The sequence below is a fragment of the Stegostoma tigrinum genome, chromosome 15 (assembly GCF_030684315.1).
Source record: "Stegostoma tigrinum isolate sSteTig4 chromosome 15, sSteTig4.hap1, whole genome shotgun sequence".
Lineage (NCBI taxonomy): Eukaryota > Metazoa > Chordata > Chondrichthyes > Orectolobiformes > Stegostomatidae > Stegostoma > Stegostoma tigrinum.
This window is the reverse complement of record NC_081368.1, coordinates 14,399,864-14,425,151: the sequence shown is the minus strand read 5'-3', so window position 1 is coordinate 14,425,151 and position 25,288 is coordinate 14,399,864. Positions and strand designations below refer to the sequence as shown.

The following is a 25,288-nucleotide window of genomic DNA, read 5'->3' as shown; positions in this document are numbered from 1 at the left end:
AACCTCTGGAGCATGTGGGATTTGAGCTTTCCAGCTCAGAGATAGGGACACTACCACTGTGTCACGACACCCTTCTTCAGTCTCATAATCCTTAAAGTACTCTGAAACAACCTATTTGGACATGCTATAACACACATCTGCATAGGGTTGACTCGGACGCAGACAATCTAATCCAAAAGGTAGGGGTGCCACCACTGAGGCCTAAGATCAGACTGTGTTAAATGATCACAATGGGGACAATTTTTTTCCTATACCTCATGAATTCGGTTTCAAATCTTTTCTCAGCATCTTGGGCTCAGGAGTTCCTGTAGTGCAGTGTCCCTATCCGTGAGCCAGGAGAGCTGGGTTTAAGTCCCACCTGTTCCAGAAGTAGGCCATGGCACTTCTGAATAAGTTGATTCAAAATGTCTACACTGAACCTCAATAGATTATATCTGGAAAAATGAACATTTTGGGGTCACCACTAACTAGAATTTGGCACATCCAATTACATTCATGATGGTCTCAGCCATTAACATTGGAAAAGAAATTTGAACTCCCAGCTATTACCCAGAAGAATTAGGCCACACGACTTGATGTATGAGAACAAAGCAAACACGACTAATTTAACACTACATGTATTTTGTAAACACAGTGGCATAGCAAAAACATTGCTGGACTAGTATTCTAGAGGCCTAGGTTCATGCCCGGGGGACAAGTGTTCAAAACCGACTGCGATAGCAGGTATGAATTTCATTTAAAAGCCACAAGTCTGCAGCAGGATGGAATACATTCCACTTGCCTCAATTACAGGTTCCCCGACACCAAACAGGATAAAACTACCAGCTTAATCCCTACCACCCAGTAGTACACTATACAACTCTCTGGTGAGGCGTCAGTTTAAGATTATGAGGTCAATTGTGTGAAGGCTTTTCAGGAATATTCTAAGCAAGGAAAACAGAGGTTTAAGGTTGGGAATCCCACAGGATAAGGCCTTGACTGGCAAAGAAACAGCCCCGGATGGTTGAATGATTAAAAATCATGGTTACACAAAACGATGCATGTCCTAGACAGTCAGAGATCGACAGCGCAGAAAAAGGCCCTTCGTCCAATCAAGCCAGTCTCATGAATGGTGACCAAGAAATTATCACGCATTGCCTAAAACTCATCTGGTTCACTAGAGTCAAAGGTTTATAGCATGGATACAGGCTCTTCGGCCCAACTTGTCCATACTGCCCGGTTTTCATAACTAAGCTAGTTCTACCTACCTGTGTTTCGTCTATATCCTTCTATACCTATCCCATTCATGTACATATCCAAATGTTTCTTAAATGATGAAATTGTACTCGCCTCCACCACTACCTCTGGCAGCCCATTACAGACACTCTTTTTGGGAAGAAAATCTTTCCAATTTGCCTATTCTGACCTCTGATTCATATGCTTGACTCCTAAATGCCCTGTGAAATAGCCCAGCCAGCCACTCAGCTCTACAACAATTAGGGATGGGCAACAACAGTTTGTCAGCAATGCTCACATCCCATGAAAGAATAAATTTTAAAAAAACAGACATGGGTTTTGCCTGAAAAATATCAACTTCCAGTTATGTTTTTAAATTCCACACTGGAGTTAGAACATTACAATATCTTCCTTTTGAGTCCACATCAAGGCATACTGCAGTTTTTATGAATTCAGAGATTTCTTGGGATCCATCCAACGTCATTCAGCCAGGGCCCCCTCAAACTCTTCTTTGTCACCTCACAATTGTGGACATCTGTTCTCAAGCATGGGCTGTATTGTGTTCTTGCTTCTACAGGTCCTGGCAGCTTTATGTCTGAGTGCTTGTTTCAGCTGCCCCCAAGCTGATTAACATGCTCAAGAAAAAGCATACAGATAAACTCAAAACAAAAGACTGCATTTCTGCAATCTATCCCCAGGGCAATGTGGCACCCCAGAGATTTTCTGGGTAGCAGTGTCAATTAATCAAACTTTAATTGCCAATCTTGTTCTTGATCTGAAAATTATATGAATACTGTAAGGTTTTCTCTTGTTTACCAGTTTGAACATTTTACCTCAGAAACTGCAAAAATTATGTTTATCATAAATGTTTTCAGTCCTACTGTAATCTAAACAAGTCCACTGTCATTTATAGCTATCATTTTTCCAACTCCGACCTTGAAAGTACCTTGTAAAGACCTCAAATGATCTGTCAACATTTGAATCCCAGACTTAATTTAACTTAGTTCAGAGATAGTAGGAACTGCAGATGCTGAGGAATCTGAGATAACAAGGTGTAGAGCTGGGTGAACGCAGCAGGCCGAGCAGCATCAGAGGAGCAGGAAGGCTGATGTTTCGGGCCGAAGCCTTCTTTCTGATGCTGCTGGGCCTGCTGTGTTCATCTAGCTCTACACCTGGTTATCTCTTAATTTAAGTTACATTTCTAACACACACCGAATCATTAAACTGGGCATTTCCACTGGCGACACGAAAAGACCAAGACTGGAAATTCCAGTATGAGTAATTCAGCTTGTGATTTTCCAAAACCTGCCCACCATCTAGAAGGCAAAGTCTGCAGCTTGTTGGAATACAGTCCATTTGCCTGGACTACAAGTTCCTCGAGACAGGACACCAGCTTAATCACTACTACCCAGTAGTAAGCTATACAAGTCTCTGGTGAGGTGTCAGTTCAAGATTATGAGGTCAATTGTGTGAAGACTTTTCAGGAATATTCTAAGCAAGGAAAACAGAGGTTTAAGGTTGGGAATTCCACAAGACAGGGCCTCGATGGGTAGAGAAGCAGCCCCTGATGGTTCAATGATTAAAATCATGGTTACACAAAACAATACAGATCCTAGACAGTCAGAGATCTACAGCACAGAAAAAGGCCCTTCAGTCCATCAAGCCTGTGCCAGTCAAAAACAACCATCAGCACTTGGCCCATAGCCTTGTACACCCTTGCACTGGATGTGTACATCTAAATACATTTTAAATATGTCGAAGATTTCTGATATCCCATGACCCTTCTAGGGAGGGAGTTCCCGATGCCCACAGCCCTCTGGGTAGAAGGGTTTTCCTCACATCTTCTGCCCCTAGGCTCAGATCCTTCCGTCCAGGCGAAACATTGGTTGTGGTTTAGTTGGAAGTAATCTTGTCTGAGTTATAAGGTTTCAAATTCAAGTTCCACTTCTCTCAAAGTATTAAGGACAGAAATCACAACCAACACTATAGTGCATTATCGAAAGGGCTCTGCATTGGAGGAGGCTCTGTTTTTTGCATGTAAGTTTGAATCAAGATCCCATTTACCTATTTGAGTGAAGGTAAAACGGACATCTTTCAGGCTGCAACAAGATTTGCAGTGGATTGCCCTGGGTGTTGGTACTAGGATCCCATGGCATGATTACAACAAGGTGAATTATCACCACTGTCATGATCAATAATTATCCTTCAATCAATCTTAAAAATACAGAGTTTATCTGGTCAGTACCAAACTGATCTTAGTGGGACTTTTTCAGTGTATTCAACACTGACTGTGTCCCAAAACACATTTCATCTGCCATAAAGTGCTTTGCAATGTCAGATGGCTATTCAAAGTGCTACAGATTTCTTTCAAAAAACAAGAACAGGATTAGAGAACTACAGATATCCAGGGCTGCGGGCTGCTAAGGATTACTAAAATAGTAAGAATTTTAAAATTGAGCCGATACTTAATTGAAAGCTGATGTAGGTCAGCTGTGATGTGGGTCAACAGGACTTGTTGTGAATTATAACACAGGTAGCCAAGTTATTTAAATTCATTTGCGGGATGTGGGTTTTGCTGCTTGGGTCAGCATTTATTGCTCATCCCTAGTTGCCTTTCAAAGGGTTGCAGTGAGCCATCTTCTTGGGCCGCTGCAGTCCATGCACTGTAGGTGGACCCATAATGCTCTTTGGGAGGTCATTCCAGGATTCTGACTCATGATAATAAAATGTGCGGCTGGATGAACACAGCAGGCCCAGCAGCATCTCAGGAGCACAAAAGCTGATGTTTCGGGCCTAGACCCTTCATCAGAGAGGGGGATGTGGCGAGGGTTCTGGAATAAATAGGGAGAGAAGGGGAGGCAGACCGAAGATGGAGAGAAAAGATGATAGGTGGGGAGAAGAGTATAGGTGGGGAGGTAGGGAGGGGATAGGTCAGTCCAGGGAAGACGGACAGGTCAAGGAGGTGGGATGAGGTTAGTAGGTAGGAGATGGAGGTGTGGCTTGGGGTGGGAGGAAGGGATGGGTGAGAGGAAGAACAGGTTAGGGAGGCAGAGACTGGTTGGACTGGTTTTGGGATGCAGTGGGTGGAGGGGAGATTTTGAAGCTGGTGAAGTCCACATTGATACCATTAGGCTGCAGGGTTCCCAAGCGGAATATGAGTTGCTGTTCCTGCAACCTTCGGGTGGCATCATTGTGGCACTGCAGGAGGCCCATGATGGGCATGTCATCTAAAGAACGGGAGGGGGAGTGGAAATGGTTTGCGACTGGGAGGTGCAGTTGTTTATTGCGAACTGAGCGTAGGTGTTCTGCAAAGCGGTCCCCAAGCCTCCGCTTGGTTTCCCCAATGTAGAGGAAGCCACATCGGGTACAGTGGATGCAGTATACCACATTGGCAGATGTGCAGGTGAACCTCTGCTTAATGTGGAAAGTCATCTTGGGGCCTGGGATAGGGGTGAAGGAGGAGATGTGGGGGCAAGTGTCGCATTTCCTGCGGTTGCAGGGGAAGGTGCCGGGTGTGGTAGGGTTGGAGGGCAGTGTGGAGCGAACAAGGGAGTCACGGAAAGCAGACAGGGGTGGGGATGGAAAAATGTCTTGGGTGGTGGGGTCAGATTGTAGATGGCGGAAGTATCGGAGGATGATGTGTTGTATCCGGAGGTTAGTGGGGTGGTGTGAGAGAACGAGGGGGATCCTCTTTGGGCGGTTGTGGCAGGGGTAGGGTGTGAGGCATGTGTTGCAGGAAACGTGGGAGACACGGTCAAGGGTGTTCTCGACCACTGTGGGGGGAAAGTTGCGGTCCTTGAAGAGCTTGGACATCTGGGATGTGCGGGAGTGGAATGCCTCATCGTGGGAGCAGAGGGTGCGGAGGCGGAGGAATTGGGAATAGGGGATGGAATTTTTGCAGGACGGTGGGTGGGAGGAGGTGTATACTAGGTAGCTGTGGGAGTCAGTGGGCTTGAAATGGACATCAGTTACAAGCTGGTTGCCTGAGATGGAGACTGAGAGATCCAGGAAGGTGAGGGATGTGCTGGAGATGGCCCAGGTGAACTGAAGGTTGGGGTGGAAGGTGTTGGTGAAGTGGATGAACTGTTCGAGCTCCTCTGGGGAGCAAGAGGCGGCGCCGATACAGTCATCAATGTAACGGAGGAAGAGGTGGGGTTTGGGGCCTGTGTAGGTGCGGAAGAGGGACTGTTACACTCATGATGTTATCTGTCCAACTCGCTGTGTGTTTGGAGCATGACATTATTGAACTGGGATTCAGTTATTCTACCTATTGTTTTTTGGTTGCTGCTCCTCAGTGGTGGAGGAGTTGAGTTTTGAGTCAACTGTACCAATCAACAATCTAAAACATCATTCCTCGACATGGAGGACAGGAATTGCCAAGTTTTCTTCTGGTGCAACAAACACATTTTGCTGTTCCCAAGCTGATTTATTTAGTTCTAACCACCATCAACATCCCACTGAATCATTAAGAGTTCAGCAAATGAGGTATTTTCACAAAATTTAGAGGGGCTTATCGCATCAAACCCACAGGCACAGAGATAAGCTTGCGGTTCCCAAACTAAAAAATAAAACAAGCATTCTTTTGTGCGAAGAGATTGAAGAATTAGGTGAATGAATCATTAACTGAGGTTTGGAGGGAGCTGGCAACACCATTTTCACCTTTTGGAGTTTTTATCTTTATTCATTCATGGGATGAGGGCATCGCTGACCAGGCAGCATTTATTGCCTATTCCTAATTGTCCAGAAGGCAGTTAAGAGTCATAGAATCCCTAGAGTGTGGAAACAGGCCCTTTGGCCCAACAAGTCCACACCAAAGCTCACAGCATCCCACTCAGACCCATCCCCTTGTAACTCAACTAATCTACACATCCATCAACACCATGGGCAGTTTTTCATGGCCAGTCCACCTAGCCTGCACATTTTTGGATTGTGGGAGGAAACCAGAGCACCCGGAGGAAGCCCACATAGACTGTCACCTGAGGGTGACATCGAACCTTGGTCCCTGGTGCTGACAGGCAGCAGAGCTAATCACTGAGCCACCGTGTCACCCCGAGTCAACCAGATTGCTGTGGGTCTGGAGTCACATGTTTGCCAGACCAGGTAAGGTAAAGATGGCAGTTTTCTTCCTTAAAGAATATTAGTGAACCAGAAATGTTTTTCCTGACAATTGACAATGGATTCACGATCATCGTTAGATTCTTAATTCAAGATATTTTAGCGAATTCAAATTCCACCATCTGTCGTAGCAGGATTCGATCCCGGATCCCCAGAATGTTGTGTGGTCTCTGGATTAATAGTACTAGATATCTGCCTCCCCCTGATTGAAATTATTAGGCAATCAATTCTGCAGAAAGTGTTACTCATGTTGGTGAACTGAATGGAGAACTATTCTGTCAAAATTGTTCACTAAAGGTGCTCAATCTTTCATGCTCTTTTTGATTCTGACTGATAATCAGTATCTTGTTGAAATACAGGCTAAACAACTAGACTACTTTCGTGGTGGGTCTGTACTTCCTCAATTTCCTGTTTTCTTCTCTTCAACATTTACAGCATTCGAGGCATTTTACTCTAGCTTTCATCACTCAAGTCTTAGTTAATTTGACTTACTAATTATTTGCATACTCATGAGTTTAGCCACTGCTGATAATGGTTATAGAACTAACAAATTTTAGTATGTGACTTGTGCCCCTAACTCACCTTTTAATATTTTCTGAACAAACCATCATTCACCCAGCAGCTATTGTGAATTCTAATTTGACGCTGGCGAGGTAACTGGAAGGTTTATCTGAGGCAGTTGATGTAAGACAGGTCAGAAAGATAACGGTCGCTGGGCAGTAAATACATACAGTTCCTTGACAAAGAGTTGGTAATTACTGCACAATCAGCAAAGTGATGGAAGCAGCAGTTGACAGTATGATCAAGTGGCATTTTCACAGCAATTATCTGCTCCCTGTCATGTTTGTCTACCAGGCCCACTGAGATCCTGACCTCATAATAGCCTTGGTTCAAACACAAGCGAGTTAAACTCTAGGGGTGAGAGGACTGCCTTTGATATCATTATACAATTTGATGGAGAATGGCATCAAGGATCCCCAGCAAAGTAAAGTCAATAGGAATCGGGGAAAACTCTACTGGTTGGAGTCAAACCTAGAACAAAAGGAAGATTATTTTGGTCATTCAAGGTTAATAATATGAGCCACAGGACTTCTTTGCAGAGTTCCTTAAGGAATTACTCTTCATTGTGTGTGAAGGACCAAGTGCCCCATTTTTGTTTTGCATTTGATCATGGGAGTTGGCTATCCCAGGATGGACCAGTGTTTAATGTCCCAGCTCCTCAGGTAGTGTCCTAAGTCCAACAATCTTCAGCTACTTCATCAATGACCTTCCTTCCATTAGAAGTCAGAAGTGGGCCGTACACTGGTGATTTTATAATGCTCAGCATGACTCTCAACCACTTTGGTATTGAATCAGTTTGGGCCCATATGCAACAAAACACGGACAGGATCTAGGCTGGTATGTGCAACTCCCAAGTGCAATGTCCTGGCCGCTACCCTGAAGCAGAAATTGAACTGGATCAGTTATATAAATTGTGGGTACAAGAGAAGGTCAGAGGCTAGGAATCCTGAAGCAAATAACCTTCCTCCCAACTCCCGAAAGTCCATCCCTAAGGGCACAGGTCAGGAGTGTCCAAGTCATACATCATCCTGACTTGGAAGTAGAATCACCGTTCCTTTACTGTTTCTGGGAGAAAATCCCAGAACTGCTTCTTTTAAACAGCACCGAGGGCATGCAGTACATAGTCAGAGAGCCAACAGCCCATGAATAATTATAAATTAAATTAAAGTAAAAACCAAAACAGAAAATACAAAAAAAAACGAAGATCTGCTGATAAATACATGTTGAGATACTGATTCCAGTGTTCTGACAGATCCCAAGCTCAAATCCCAGGGAACACAAGTCAACACCATTGAAATCCTTACCCAACATCATTCATAGGACAAGACAGTGTTTCAGTGCAGCAACCATCACCGTTTTTCAGGGCTACTGAAGATGGACTATAAACAACAGTATTGCCAACATCACTCAAATCCCCTGATATTTTTTTGAAATAACTTCCTACCATCAAAATTTTATCATTAGGTTTAGGTAGAGAATTTCTGTATAGACTTTGACAAATGCATGTTGAAAGTGAAAAATTAGACGTCACTGCCTCAAAAGAAAAATCAATTTGTTTGGCACACTTAATTAGCTGTCTTGTATGTTCACTCCAGCTAATCAGCTCTATTGCTTTGTCTTTAACTGATACAAGTTCAGCAGATCAATTGTTATCAATATTTCTCACTCCTTCACAAATAGAGAGTTTCTGGCCTGATTCCAAAACACTAAAGCATCCCAGATAACAAAGGTGTGGTGCTGGATGAACACAGCAGGCCAAGCAGCATCTTCGGAGCAGGAAAGCTGACATTTCGGGCCTAAACCCTTCATGAGAAAGGGTCTAGGCCCAAAATGTCAGCTTTCCTGCTCGGCCTGCTGTGTTCATCCTGCTATACACCTCATTATCTTGGATTCTCCAGCATCTGCAGTTCCTATTATCAGTAAAGCATCCCAATTGTGTAATGGCAATTACTGCTTCCCAAATGTAATTCTCAGGATACAAATATCACTCAATACCACTATTCACTCTTCATTCCTCATTACCCTGAGTAGCTTACTAAAAATAGCCTAGTGAGCTAACAGCTGACCACATTGGTGTACCAGAGAACAGGCAAGGAGACAGTTGCCCATTTCGAAGGTTGTGTTTTTATGTCACAATGTGATAATACATTATTTCCAGATTTTGAATGGAACTCAAATTCTTCAAATGCCATTAAACTCTCATACTAAATTGTAATCAAGAAAGCCCAGGAGAACATTATCCGACCCTTGAATGAATATAGATGAGATGTGCCTGAGAATTAGGATCGTAAATTAGTTTCACTATTTAAGGAAGGCAAGTTTGTAATGCCTTCACTCAAAAGTATGCAGGAAATCATATATATTGATAATTTAATGAACTTCCTCTTTTTTTAAGCCAGTTGTAAGCTTTTGAGGTTTTTGTTACCTGTTCCATTTGCACCTGTAGCCATGATCAGTTTATCCAAGGAATTGAGGTTTTGTCTGTCAGCGAGAATATTACTATCCCGTTTGTGGTTGGAGATCCCAAAAGGAGCTAGGAGGCTTTGCAATCCATAAAGAAAAAAAGAGGCATTTCTTAAATTCTGGAGAATTCAGACATGGTCCCAAACATAGCAGGACTATGCTGGGGAATTTAATATTGCGAATTTTAACAACAGATACCAAGTTCAGACATTCATCTTGGCTGAAATGTAGTGTGAGAGATTTAAATACATGGATGGCCTAAAGATCTTGAAGCAGGTTTACTCCATTGGCACCACATCAATATAAATAGGTAGGAAAATTAAAGATAAATGAGAATATGTACACTATGTACATAAAAGAAATGTGTGGTTTACATTGGGCAGAGGAATTTCTTTGTCTGTCTACTTTCACTTCCCTCCAGCTTTCTCCTTACAAAAGGCACCCTTATGTTTCCAGTGCAAGTCTAGTCAACTGCTGCCCCCCCCCCCCTCACCGTAACCACCAGCTGGTGGAAGAACCGCAGAACTGCTCAAGCCCTTGCTCAGTTCCCTCTATTACTATCAGCACACGCTCCTGGACGCCCCATTACTGAATAATGGCATTTTGGAGCATATTTTCTATTATAAATGCACTTATGGATTTATGGTGTATTGGTTAGAAGGTACCCTGATTGCCAAAACAGTTTTGAGGGAAGAAAATCATGTGAACAATTTTGAGAGGGATTTTCTAACTTAGTGATAATGTAATATCTCAAAATAAACCAAATTTATTTAAATATGTTCTTTCATGATATTACTATGTCAGCCACCAATCGTTCCCCATTCCTAATCACCCTTGACAAGATGGTGGTGAGCTGCCTTCTTGAACCAACGTGGCCCATGCAGTGTTGGAGCATATACAATGCTGTCGGGAACAGAGTCCCAGGACTATGAGTCAGCGGTGAAGTAACGGTGATATAATTAAGTCATGTTGCGCACGATGGAGGGGAAATTGCAGCTGGTGGTGTTCGCATGTACCTGCCTGTGTCATGGCCGTCTAGGTCACTGAGGTCATAGCTTTGGAAGGTGCTGTCAAAGAACCTATGGTGAGATCCTGCAGTACATCTTGAATTGAGTACACAGCCCTACCAATATGCATCAGTAGTGAAAGGAGTGAATGTCAAAGGCGAAGACATCAAATGTGGTTGGCGCTTCACTCACCCAGACATGTGGAGAGTGGGCATATGCCAGCTGTGAGGGGTATCCAGGCTGACTGTGCTCAGTCCTGTCACTATTTTCCAAGTGCTCTGCTAGCAAGCTTTTTTTCATGGGTTCTAGCATTCTCCCCATCACCAAGGTCAGGATAGAAGTCTATAATTCCATGTTTTCCCTCTATCATTTTCATAAAACAAAATTAGTGGGGTTACATTAGTTACCCTCCAATGCACAGGAACCATTTCAGAGTCAACAGAATAATGTTAAAAATTACCAATGTATCCACTATTTCTTGGGCCAGTTCCTTAAGTACTCTGGGGTGTAAATTGTTGAGCCCTTGGGATTTATCAGCCTTTATCCCAGTTTCACTAATACTAATTTCCTTCAGTTCCTCCCTCTCATTAGATCATGTGCTTCTCAACATTTTTGGGTCTTCCTTGATGTCCTTCAGCTCTGGAGGAAGGGTTACTGAATACCTAAGTGTTCACTCTGCTTTGTCTCTACAGATGCTATCAGGGTTACTGAGTTTCGCTAGCAATTTTTTGTTTCAATATATTCATTTAATTGCTCTCCTCTCTCTGTTCCCCATTATAACTGCCATTTTTCTGATTGTAAGAGACCTACTTTCACGTTCACAATTCTTTTTCTCTTCATGTACATAAAGAGGATGTTATTATTTGTTTTTGTGTTCCCTGCCAGCTTACTCTTTTCTCTTTAACTCGCAATGTTACTCACCTCTCTTTCCTCCTTGTCTATTTACATTGTCTGCTCTAAACCAAACACTTTGTGCCCCTTTGCTGAAATCTAAGCAACTCCCAATCCTCAGGTCTGCTGTTCTTTTTGGCCAAATATATGCCCCTTTCGGGGACCTAATTTCTCATTCACCACGGCCAGGCCACTTTCCCATTTTGGTGCCAGGCTGGAATGAACAATTACTGCAGTTCCTTCTTGCATTCTTCAAATGTTTGCCATTGCCTATCTACCATCATCCTTTTAAGTCATGCTCCCCAGTTTATCATAGCCAGATCATGCCTAATACCACCATAGATTCCTCTACTTACATTCAGGGCCCTAGTGTCAGAATCATCTATGTCACTCTCCATTCTTTTATGGTCACTCTTCCCTCAAAACAGCCTCTCACAGCTAGATTGCCAATTAGTTCTTTCTCATTATACTGCACCCAGTCTAGGATGGCCTCTACTTGGCACGATGGAGGGGAAATTGCAGCTGGTGGTGTTCACATGTACCTGCCTGTGTCATGATCTTCTAGGTCACTGAGGTCATAGCTTTGGAAGGTGCTGTCAAAGAACCTATGGGGAGATCCTGCAGTACGTCTTGATGCAGAAAATATCCAGCACACACTCCAAGAATTCCTCCCCCAGTATTATTTGATTTGTTCAACCTATATGTAGATTAAGGTCACCAATATTTACAGATGTATCTTTATTAGTCGTAGCTTTAATTTCACATTTAATGTCTTCCCCACCATTACTACTAGTTTGGGGATCCATTTACAATCTCCACTATCATTTTCTGCCCCTTGGTTTCTAAATTCTACCTAGGCTGATCCCACTTCACCAGAGCCCAAAACCATTCCTCAATATTACGTTACTTTTTTCTTTAACTCGCAATGTTACCCACCTCTCTTTCCTCTTCGTCTATCCTTATGCTTTGTGGGTGCATACCAGCTGTGAGAACTTAAGATTTGAGTTACCTGTTGAAGGCTTTTCAGCCTCTGATCTATCCTTATAGCCACAATATTGATATAGTTGGTGCAGATCAGTTTCTGGTCAATGATAATCCCCAGCATGTCGCTAATCGAGGATTCAGCACTGGTATTGTCAGTGAATATCATGGGGAAATGATGATATTATTGCTTGTTGATGACGATCAATGCCTGGCACTCAAGTGGCAAATAACATCCATAACAAACATCAGGCAAAGCCTGGATGTTTACTAGGTCTCACTGCATGTGGTCTCAGATTGTTTCGGTAATAAGCAGCATTGCAAATATGCTGAACATTGTTGGATGTTGATTCCACATCGCACTTCCAACTTCATGATGAAGCAGGTGGTTGGGCCAAGAACATTACCCTGAGGAAGGCCCACAAAGATGTCCTGTTGCTGAGGTACATAGAACATCACAGCAACAGGCCCTTCAGCCCACCAATTCCAGGCTGACACACGGCACCTTTCTAAACAAAATATTTTTTGCCTCTGTGCAGTCTGTAGCCTTCTATTCCCCACCTAGTCACATCTGTCAACTTCTTAAATGTTGCTATTGTATCTGTTTTTACCACCTCCTCTGGGAGCACATTCCAGGCTCTTACCACCCTCTGTCAAAAAAAATTGCCTCTTGCATCTCCTTTAAACTTACCTCACTTTTACCTTAAACTAATGCTTCCTAGTAATTCACATACCCTGGGGGAAAAAATTCTGACTCTCCATGCCTTTCATAATTTTTTTAGCTTCTATCAGGTCACACCCTCAACCTCCAACATTCAAGTTTTTCAAAAATTCATTCACAGGATGAAGGCGTCAATGGCCAGGCAGCATTTATTGCCCATCCATTAATTGCCTAGAGGGCAGTTTAAGAGTCAACCCCATTTGCTGAGGGTCTGGAGTCACATGTAGGCCACACCAGGTAACAATGACATTAGTGAAACAGATAGGCTTTTCTGACAATCAGCAATGGATTTGTGGTCATTGACTGAAACAAACCAACTTTTTCTGATCCATCCTCATAGCTAATACTGTCCAAGCCCCACTCAATCTGGGTTAAGCTTTCCTGTATCCTCTCCAAAGCCTCCACATCCTTCTGGTAGTGTGGCAGCAGGAACTATATGCAATATTCCAAATCTGGCTGAACTGAAGTTCTATACAGCTGCAACATGACTTGGAATTTTTATGCCCAGACTGAAGAAGCTATATGCCTCTTGACCACCTTATCCACTTGAGTTGTCACTTTCAGGGAATTGTGGACCTGAATGCCTAGATCCCTCTGTATGTTAATGCCTTTAAAAAGTTCTGCCATTTACTGAATACTTCCCTCCTGCATTAGATCTTCCAAAATGCATTACCTCACGTTTGTCTGGATTAAACTCCATCTGCCATTTCTCTACCCAAGTCTCCTGCCTATCTATATCCTGCAAAATCCTCTGGCAATCCTCCTCACCATCCACAGCTCCCCAAACTTTTAAACACTTGCAAACTTACTAACTAGGCTGCCTACATTCTCCTCCAAATCATTTATACACATAAACACTTAGGGTCCCAGCATTGATCCCTGCGGAGCACTGCTGGTCACAGATCTCCAGGCAAAAAAACACCATACCAACACTACTCTCTATCTTCTATATAAGCCAGTTCTGTCTCAATCTTACCAGCTCACCGCAGATTCCTTGTGACTTCACCTTCTCTATTGGAATGCCATGGGGGACTTTGTCAAAGGCCTTGCTAAGTTTCATATAGATAACATCCACTGCCCTGCAGTCATTAATCATCTTTGTCACTTCCTCAATGAACTGAATCAAGTTTGAGAGATATAATGTCCCCCACACAAAATCATGCTGCCTATTGCTAATAAGTCCACATTTTTCCAAATGTAAGTAAATCCTGTTTCAAAGAATTTTCTCCAATAATTTAGAATCATATAATGTGTAGAGAGGCCACTCTGCCCATTGAGTCTGCACTAACAGTCCAAAGAGCATCCCACCCAGACCCACCCCATCCCTGAAATTCCCATGGTTAACTCACCTAGCCTGCACATTCCCAGACATGAGCAATTTAGCATGGCCAATCCACCTATCCTGCACTTCTTTGGGCTGTGGGAGGAAACCAGAGCACCTGGAGGAAAGCCATGCAGACACAGGGAGAATGTGCAAATTCCACACAGAGACATCCAAGGGTGGAATCACACCCAGATCCCTGGCACTGTGAGGCAGCAGTACTAATCGCTGATCCACCATTAATGGATGATTATTAAAGGGTTTGGGGAAAGCAGAGGCAAATGGCACCAAGTCATAATGCTAATTGGAAAGCCAGTGCACACATGATGTGCTGAATGGTCTCAATGATATTATGTAATTCAGAAGCCTGGGTCTGTATTGCTGAATGGTCTGTTCTTGTTTTGTAATTCACCATCCTGCCTTGCTCATCAGCATAATTCTTTCAAAAGAAAAACTGTTTGCTCAGGCTGATGAAAAGCAATGGTCACTCTGATAGAAACACAAATTGCTAAATGAAAGAAAGCCAAGATCGAACTAGTTTGTCTTCTTATTCTCATGGTCACACAATGTGAAATTAATGGATTTGTTGGCTAATCATAGCAGTCACTGATCCACATAGGTTTCTGTCTAGCCTAACACAGAACGTGCACAAACCATGATAAAAATATGACGGAAAAAACTGGCCTCTTTCTGCAAATAATACAATGCAAACCCACTGCTTCCCATTCTATTGTTTCAGCCAATTTCACAACTGAAGAGAAACCAGTGGAGCTAATTAAATAGGCATGCTATGCCAGCACAAAAATCAAAATCAGTTTCTGTGCATTCATTTTCTCAGAGCATGCTGTTTGTTTTTAAAGGTTAACATAGCCATTTAAAGTACTGAACTGTCACACAAATCCAACCAGCTCCAGCAATGTTTATGATTCACTTTCGAAGGACTAACACAGCAATGATCCTCCTTCAGCATCATGTACCGGTTACCATGGATACCTAGGTCAGACTGAAAGGAGGTGGGGACACAATTCTCGCTCCATTATAGCAGTGCCGAAAAAAAATGTCAAGATCAAATTTATAGGTTGGCTGTATACTCCAGGGAACTCTTCACTCAATTCTCTCCAGTAGCTGGCGCAGGTCTGATGAGCTAAAATTCCTTCTAGTTCGAAAGCGCATATTGCACATTTGATCTCTTTAGCAAACACAAAGAAATTCAGGCACACATGTGGATCTTTGGAATTTAAATTGATTGGAAATAAATTTGTGTTGACTCTTTTGATTCCAGAAAAAACTAATTCCATATGATTTTCCATAATCCACAGTCAACATAAATTAGTTCAAATCAATTTGAATTCCAAAACAGCCAAAGGTGCTTCCACTATTTTGTCGCCACCAAATTTTAATTGCTAATTTAGCCTTGTAAATGCTGAAGAAATGTTGCCCAATCGGCCCTCAGCCAGGAGTGACAACACTGGAGTTATCCACATCAATCTCATCCCCAGCTCTTCCCCTTCCCTTGAAATTTCTTGTGTATCAAATTCTCTCAATTACTGGCACACACACACAGGCATAGTAAAAGTGAGTCTTGCAGAGAAGGAGGACATTCAGTCCACTACATGCATGCTAACTCACTGCAGAGCAGTCATAGAGTTATGCAGCTCAGCAACAGGCTCTATGGTCCAACTCGTCCATGCCAATCAGATATCCTAAACTGGTCTAGTCCGATTTGCAAGCATTTGGCCCATATTCCTTTAAACCGTTCCTATAATGACCCTCATGATTTTATAAATCTCTTAGAAGGTCACCTCTCAGCGTCTGAGGCTCTAAGGAAAATAGCAGCAGGGACCCAGGTTTAATTTCACCCTTGGGTGACTGTCTGTGGGGAGTTTGCACATTCTCTGTGTCTGAGAGGGTTTCCTCCCACAGGCCAAAGATGTGTAGGTTAGGTGGATTGGCCATGCTAAATTGCCCATAGTGTTCAGGGATATGTAGATTAGGTGGGTTATAGGGGGATGGGCCTGGGTGGGATGCTTTATGGGTTGATGTGGACTTGTTGGGCCAAAGGGCCTGTTTCCACACTGTAGGGATTCTGCGATATATCTATTCAGCCTTAACCGACGGCTCAAACCCTACAATCCTGGCAACATTCTTGTAGATTTTTTCTGGACTTTTTCCAAGTTTGACAGCGTCTTTCCTACAGCAAGGAGACCATAACTGAATGCAGTCTTCTGAAAGTGGCCTCACCAATGTCCCATACAGCTGCAACATGACCTCCCAACTCCTATACTCAATGCACTGACCAATGAAGGCAAGTGTTATTCCCATTTCCCTGCTCTAACCCTAATAGTTTCCATGTTTCCTACACAATTTTGTTTTGAAACTATTCAAAATTTAAATTATTCATCAGTCTCACAGACAAATTTCATCCACTGCCATGTAGAAAGAAAAAAAGTATTTCCCCACATCTCTTACCCAAAATCTTGAACCTGTGTCACCTGCCCTTGTATCATCCAGCAATAGAACTGATTTTCTTGGCCTGTCATATCTAAACGTGTCACAACCTTGTCCACATCTAACAAGTCTTTCCCAATATCCTTTGCTGCAAGGAGACCACTGCAATTTCTCCAACATGACCGAAATGCACATGTTTGAGGAATTATATTTTCCATAATGTGCCTGAAGTGTTTCCACTTTTAATGTGTACATCAGACATGATAACAAGAACCAACCAAAATATGAATGTTGAAATTGTACCAATCAAAGCGTATAAATATACACTGCAATGTAACTTTGTTAAATTACCACGAAATTAAAAAGGTACACCATAATGCAACTTCAATGATCCTACATTCACATCTAAAATTCAAAGCATTCTCTGTACCTGCATTTAAAATAAAATAACATTACACAAAATTTTAGTACCAGCTTTATCCATAAAGTGAAGACATCACTTGGTCCATGCCAGTAAGAATACAATAGTTGTTCAACAGCTCATCGGATGGCATAACCAAATAATAATTGTTCTTTGTCCAAGTGAATATATGAATTACATAAATAGTGAGGACTACTTAACCCCTGGCACTGCATAAATATTAGATTACATTTTGCATACAATAGTAATTTGAACATGGAAGTGAAACAGGGATTCAGTAGAATCCGAGAATCATTTCATTTATTGTTGAACTTAACTCTAGCACTGACGGACATTTATCCATTCCTGAACAATCTGAAGCAGATTTATTTAGTACACAATTGGCAGCAAGTTAAATCCCTTAATGTTACCCAACAATTGTCTTATATAGTCACATCATGAAGCAAAAAATAAATTTTAACTGAGAAAGCTAAACTTTGACTGTTTTTATCTTCTTAGATGTTTAGAAACAATTTTTAAAGGGGTACATGTGTCCTCACTGCCATAGCCTTGATAAAGCTGCTCAAGATCAAATGCTAGATAACATATCAGTGCTCAACTGATACACGGTGTGTGGGAAGTAGCTGTAAAACACTGGCACATTAACCAAAACATGTTGTGCATAGTAACTTAGGTTGTGGGAGAACTATCTTCATTGTGGGAGGTTGTCAAAGCACATGCTGTGTCTGCGGAAGTGTTTTTTTTTTAAAATGCAAACAGATTTCTTACCAATAGCTTAAAATTCATCTGACAAGCTTTACTCATGTCTTGAATGAGTAACCTGGGGACTCTTTCAAGAGACTTTGGGCCAGCGTAAGGGAATATTAGACTTAATTCCTTTATGAATTTATGATTCACTGCTGCATGGAATAAATCTTCAAAACAGCACTGCTCTATTGTATATTCTGTGTTTACTAACAGAACTTTTAATCCATCATGAACAAAGTCAAACATCTTATTTTTTCATATTAATGCCTTAAACAGTTACACAATGTTGTCTTCCAAGATAATGTAAAATATTAAATTACTTTTGACAATATAACAGGGCAGTCTCCATGACTGTTTAAATACACCATAATTATTAATTTTTTCTTAGAATACAAACAAGTAACAAGAGTATGCCACTCAGCCCTTCAAGCCTGGCCTACTGTTCAATAAGATCATTGTTAGTCTGATTTTAACCTTAACTCTACATCATGCATACTCCCAATAATCTTCCATCCCCTTGGTAATGAAGAATTTAACTATCTGTGTCTTCAAAATATTTAAAACACTCTGCATCTACTGCCTTATGAAGGTAGGAATTTGAAAAGATACTCAACATTCAGAAAATGTTTTCCTCATCTCAGTCTTAAATGGGCAACCCCTTGTTTTTAAGCTATAATATTGGAAAACATTTAATACAGCGCTGAGGAAGGGCCACCAGACTGAAACATTAACTTTTTTTTCCTTCACAGATGCTTTTAAACCTGCTGAGCTCTTCTAGCGTCCTTGGTGTTGTTCCTGATTTACAGCATCTGCAGTTCTTTTGGTTTTTATGTTACTCAGTGTGTTCCTTATTTTCATTGTCAAAGCAATCTTATTGACAGGTACAAACAGAAACAAAAGTGCTTGAGCATCTCAGCTCTAGTTGACTCATGTTTATTTTAGAAAGTTCAACTATTCATCCAAGGACATTTGACTTGTGCACAAACTCTCTCAGAATCAAAGAGCACAGAAGAGGCCCTTTGGCCCATTTAGTCTGAGCCTACCTATCTACATTAATCCCACTTTCTAGCACTTGGCCCATAGCTTTTAATATTATAACATTTCAAGTACTCATCCACGTACTCTTAAAGGTTGAGGTTTCCTGCCTTTACTACCCTCCAAGGCAGTGCATTCCAGATCCTCACTACGTTCATGTGAAAAAATAAGCTTTCCTCAAAATTCCTTTAAACCTCTTGCCCTTCCCTTAAAAATTATTTCCCTACTTCATTATTGATCTTTCAACTAAGGGGGAAGAGCTGCTTCCTACCCACCCTGTCCATGCCCCTCGTAATCTTGTACTCACTCAGGTCCCATCTGAGCCTTCTCTATTCTAAATAAAACCAATCCAGCCTCTCTTCATAGCTAAAGTCACATCCTTCCTGCAGTGCAATGACCAGAACTGTGAACAGTAGCTCAGTTATGGCCTAGCTAGCATCCTCTACAACAACAAAACCTCCCTGCTCTTATAACCCCAGCCACAACTGATAGAGACAGATCCCAAATCCCTTCTTAACCACCCTTTTAAGCTTGGCTACTGCCTCAGGCATCTGTGGCCATGCACCCCAAGATCTACCTGTTCCTCTGGCTTCCTCTCTTGATTGTAATCACGCTATCATTCTAAACACGAATTGCTTTGTATGCACGTTTTATAGCTGCAGTACTGTACATCCCAAAACACTTTACAGCCAATGATATACTTCCATACTCACCATAATAACATAGAAAGCACAACAGCCAATTAATGATAAACAGTAACAGGAGGACAATCAGGTCATCTGTTTTCCTGATGCTTGTTATGGGATAACACTGGCCAGGACCTCTGCCCTTGGAAATGCTGCTGCTGAATTTTTAATTCCAAATGAAAGACCTCCACATCCCATTTCATCTGAAAGACTGCACCTCAGACTGTGTCGCACTGCTTCAATATTGCACAGGAGTGTCAGTCCGCCTTTATTTTATATGTAAAATTAGCACTCAGATTCTGAATGTAATTAATCTACTGTGTTAGGAAATGCACTTTAAGAAGCATACTTTTCAGTGATTTACAAACTGAGGCTTTTAAATCTGCTCTAAGGTGGCCAGATTTGTTTTCATTTATTGTGGTCACATGTACCAAAGTACAGTTAAAAGTTTTGTTTTGCACGCAGCACAGGCAGACCATAGCAAACAAGGACACAGAGATCGATGGGTTCTTCGTCAGAGGGAGGCATTCAACATTAAGGCTCTACAGGAAGCAAGATCAACATTATTTAAATGTCAGAAGGCAGACAACACCAGGTTATAGTGCCAAAGAATAGTGGGAACTGCAGATGCTGGAGAATTGGAGATAACAAGATGTACAGCTGGATGAACACAGTAGGCCAAGCAGCAGAGGAGCAGGAAGGACCCTGGGTCTAGGCCCAAAATGTCAGCCTTGCTGCTCCTCTGATGCTCTTTGGACTGCTCGGTTCATCCAGCTCTACACTTGTTATCCCAGGTTATAGTCCAACAGGCCAAGCAGCATCTTAGGAGCACAAAAGCTGGCATTTCGGGCCTAGACCCTCTGATGAAGGGTCTAGGATCGAAACGTCAGCTTTTGTGCTCCTAAGATGCTGCTTGGCCTGCTGTGTTCATCCAGCTCCACACTTTATTATCTCGGATTCTCCCACATCTGCAGTTCCCATTATCTCTTATAGTCCAACAGGTTTGATTTCGAAGCAGCACTCAAAGCTTGTGATTTCAAATAAACCGGTTGGACTGTAACCTGGCGTCATTCTGACTTCTGGCCTTGTTCACCGCCAGTCCAACACTGGCACCTCTACATCAATAATGATTTGAAGTTACAGAGAGGTCCATTCAACAGTCTAATTAACAGCGGGGGGAGAAGCTGTTTTTGAACCTGATGGTGTGTGATTGGTTCAATGAGGGGAAAAGACGTCGAACGAGCACAAATCCCCTTCATTGAAACAGGAACCGACTCATGCGTTGCCGCGAAATTGCTGCTGAAGACCAGCTCGAAAACCGCAGTGAGCTCCAGGCGAAGCGAGCGGAATTCGAGCTGATGGTGATGGAGGCCGGGCATGTCTTCCTGCAGTTGCCATTTACCGAAGGAATCGTTTAAGCAAACAAAACGCAGACACGATTTACGAGCCCCGAGAGATGGGGCTGGGGAGAGGGGGGAGACAGAATTTCTCGACGGAAGATTCTCTGCGGATAGTTTGACTCCCCCAGCCTTCCGCAGACTTTCTTTTTGCATCGAAACTGCCCCCACCCCAAGGCAGGGGGGAGGGGAAAAAAAGAAGCGCAGTCACTGAAACATGCCAATGCCAAAGCTGGCATTTCCCCACCCACATCAATCTGCATCAAACCTAAAGGACTTTAAAAGGACCGAAATGTTTGAGGAAGGGGAGGGGGGACAAAAATAAGACTATTCCGTGCGAGCTGTAGCCAAGCGCAGTGCGGCGCGACCTATAAATCCCATTGTCAACCTCTCAGCAAACCTACAGCCCCAGCCACCAGCCAAAAACCAACAAAACTCCAGCATTTTACACCGAAAATTTTAACTCTTATTTCTGAAGCGAACTAGCCTTCGCCCAAGCAGCGGGAGGGGGCGAAGAAAACAGGCAGAGAAAGACATCAAAGCAAAATCGGTCACTGCGTCAATAAATAAGCAGCCCGTTACAATGTAACAGGCACACAGGAATCCAGCCGAGCTCAGGGAATAAGAGAAAACAGGAGGGGGTTGGATATATAAACGTATATATAGACACATCTTACCTCGTCCGGTCAACAGAGTAAAAGTAGCACATAACAGGATAACTCTCAGGACGTTCGCCATGGTTTCTGCGTGTGTTTATATACAATAGGCGGTGCAGTAAAATGTTTGAGATTGAAGATCTGGTTGTTGTTGGAGGAAGGGGGGGGGGGGCTGGTGGTGGTGGTTGCTGGATGTGTCAGGTCGAAAAAGTAGCCGGGCGTGTTCACACACACACACACCGCCTCCCGAACACGTCCTTTCCCTGAGCTCACTCTCCGGTTATCTGACACTCAAGTGACGCTCGGCGTCCGCACGCTAGATCAGCGAGGGAGAGTTTGTAGGTAGTCACTGCAGGCAGGCACAGGAAGGTCAATCACTGACCAACAATCCCTGACCCTACCAACACCGCAACACCTCCTCTAGGACTTGGAAATAGAACAAAAACTGTTCATCCAGCTCTATACTTTGTTATCTGTCTCCAAACTATATAGGCTGCACTTCCAAACTTTAGCCTGCATACGTCCTTGTGCAAGGCACGATTCTCCAAAACAAAAATAACACGCCGCACAACGAAACGCCCTTGTTTATATTTCCCCAGCAATTTCATTAAAATCAGAAGAATAAAGTCATTCAGAGACAATAAGAACTGCGGACCCGGAGTCACAGATAACGCAGTGAGGAGCTGGATGAACACAGCAGGCCAGGCAGCATCTCAGGAGCACAAAAGCTGACGTTTCGGGCCTAGAGCCTTCATCAGAGAGGGGGATGGGAGAGGGTTCTGGAATAAATAGGGAGTGGGAGGCGGACCGAAGGTGGAGAGGAGAGTATAGGTGGGGAGGTAGGGAGGGGATAGGTCAGTCCAGGGAAGACGGACAGGTCAAGGAGGTGGGATGAGGTTAGTAGGTAGGAAATGGAGGTGATGCTTGAGATGGGAGGAGGGGATAGGTGAGAGGAAGAACAGGTTAGGGAGGTGGGGACAAGCTGGGCTGGTTTTGGGATGCATTGGGAAGATGGGAGATTTTGAAGCTTGTGAAGTCCACATTGATACCATTGGGCTGCAGGGTTCCCAAGCGGAATATGAGTTGCTGTTCCTGCAACCTACGGGTGGCATCGTTGTGGCATCCAGCCCCACACTTTGTTGTCAGAGGAACAGAAAGTTGTTGCTTCGGGTGGGGGCCCTTCAGAAATTCTTACTGTGTATCTGCCATAAGTTAAAAACTGCCCAGATAATTCTGGGGTCTCGAATTATTTTAATTTCCCTGGCCCAAAAGGAAAATATTTTGGGAGATTTGAGGCTGTAAATCATCATTTTTACAAGTTTTTTTTCAGGATTTTCATTAAAAAATATAGTCCGCCAAAACTTCAGCTTAGAAATGATTAGTATACATGACCAGCCAAATGCTACATTGACCAGCTTCTGCTACAGGAGTTGTAAAAATCAGTTAACTGGAAAGAAACAATGTCGCTGCTCTCTACAACAAAAAAACAGAAGTTGCCGGAAAAGCTCAGCAGGTCTGGCAGCATCTATGGACAGAAAATCAGAGTTAACATTTCAGGTCCTTCCTCACTGTTGTTTACATTATTTCCCATGATTAGACACTAATCATAATCCATGAGAGGTGGGGGCACTGATGATATGTGCTGCAAAATAGAAGTTACTAGTTGCAAGCATTTTTAATTTCAAAAATATACTTTATTCATAAAAACTCTCTATATATATACACACATGGTTGCAAATGCAGTTTGGTTCTGTACAAAAATCTCCTGCTCTGACTTGGGGCAGGCGAGAGGCTGCTAAGAAGTGAAGTAAAACTCACTAGTTCATAACTGAAACCCAGAACTAGGCTGAAGGCCAGACTGCCCTTTGATGCTGCCATTAGCGCTGCAAATTTGTTGGCTGATGTTTTCGGAATCCAACAGTGCAGTTCTATTTCCTCCTAATTATCCTGCTTAGAGGTGTCCTGTCACACCGTTGGAACGGTGGGTCCTGAAGCTGGGTCTCCTGTCCTGGTGGTAGGAACACTACCACTGCACCACAAGAACCCCAAAGGAAACAGCTTATATTGGCAGAGACGGCAGGAACTGCAGATGCTGGAGACTCTGAGATAACAAGGTGTAGAGGTGGATGAACACAGCAGGCCAAGCAGCATCAGAGGAGCAGGAAGGCTGATGTTTCAGGCCTAGACCCTTCCATATCTCTAAGGCCACCTTACCGTGTCGATCCAGTACTTTAATTCCTCAATGATTGGAGGTATGCAGTTCAGGATAATGAACACTGTAATCTGTCACTCACTAGTGTGACCCCTCAGGTCCCCAAAAAGTTCCATATAAAGGGGTCGGATTTTCTCTCTCTCCCTCCTTGAAGTGCGTACTCCCACACCATTTTCAGTTGGTCCTCACCATTGCATTTAACACTGCCTTGGCTCATCTCTCAACCAAAGCAAGCAGAGTGTGAGGTAAAGTTTCTTCGCATGAAGAGAACTGTCTGCTTTCACCTTTTGCGAGCGACGTGTCCCTGCTGGCATTTGAGTTCTAGAGGAGGGTCACTCGAACCGAAACATTAAGTCTGCTTTCTCTCCACAGATGCTCCCAGACCTGGTGAGTTTCTCCATCGGTTTCTGGTGTTGTTTCATTCCCTGTCTTTGACCACTGTGCTTTCCACTTTTGGTTGGAATATACGTTGGTGTTATTCCCATCCAAAACGCATAATGCCAAGCTGACCGCCTGACTTTATCTTTAATCACTCCTTCCCTCCCAAGTTCAAAGGATAAAAGAAAGTTCATGAGACCATCGGTAACAAAAACAGAAATTGCTGGTGAAACTCGGCAGGTCTGGCAGCATCTGTGAGAAGAAAGCAGAGTCGCCGTTTCCAATCTGTTGACTCTTCATCAGAACTGTTAGCAGATGGAGAAAAGTGGTATTTATGCTGAAGGACAGGATTGGGGGAATGGGGGAGCTGGGGAAGGTGAGAGGTGAGCTGTTAAGTGGAGGCTCTGCTAAGAGAGAGTGATCTGTAAGTGGCAATTTATGACATTAGGGACAGCAGGCCAGGACAAGTTTGGAGGTTTGAATAGAGAGACTGAATAGGCTGGGGCAATTTTCTCTGGAGAGTCAGAGGCTAAGAGATGACCTTATAGAGGTCTATAAAATCATGAGGGGCATGGATACGGTGAATTTTCAAGGTCTTTTCCCCAGGGTAGGGGAGTTCCAAAAGTTAAGGGCATAGGTTTAAGGCGAGAGAGGAAAGATTTAAAAGGCACCGAAGGGGCAATTTTATCATGCAGTGGGTGGTGCGTACATGGAATGATCTGCCAGAGGAAGTGGTGGAGGCTGGTACAATTACAACAGTTAAAAGGCATCTGGATGGGTACATGAATAGGAAGGGCTTAGAGGGATATGGGCCAAATGCTGGCAAATGGGACTGGATTACTTGAGTTGGCATGGACGAGTTGGACTGAAGGGTCTGATCCGTGCGGTCTATGACTCTTTATGACAGGAGAAAAGCTGAATCAGTGACAGAAAGAGGTATGAGTAGGAGACAATGAGTGAGCTGTACTGAAAGCAACCCATATAATGTGATAATGGGTCTAGTAGTACAGGTGAATTGTTGCAATTCCCAACA

The 25,288-nt window shown here is 43.1% G+C and overlaps 1 protein-coding gene across 7 annotated transcripts in view; it reads right to left on the bottom strand.

Moving 5' to 3' along the window:
* The window catches only part of cd99l2 (CD99 molecule-like 2), a 169,571-nt gene extending 147,583 nt beyond the window's left edge, over positions 1–21,988 (bottom strand). The window contains exon 1 of one of the 7 annotated variants that reach the window (XM_059651349.1): positions 21,687–21,988. In XM_059651349.1, the coding sequence (XP_059507332.1) occupies positions 21,687–21,747 (61 nt within the window). In that variant the 5' untranslated portion in view covers positions 21,748–21,988. The remainder of the gene's footprint in view (positions 1–21,686) is intronic. The other 6 variants (XM_059651348.1, XM_048544488.2, XM_059651347.1 and 3 more) reach the window with 6 other exon arrangements.
* Positions 21,989–25,288: the final 3,300 nt, after the last annotated feature.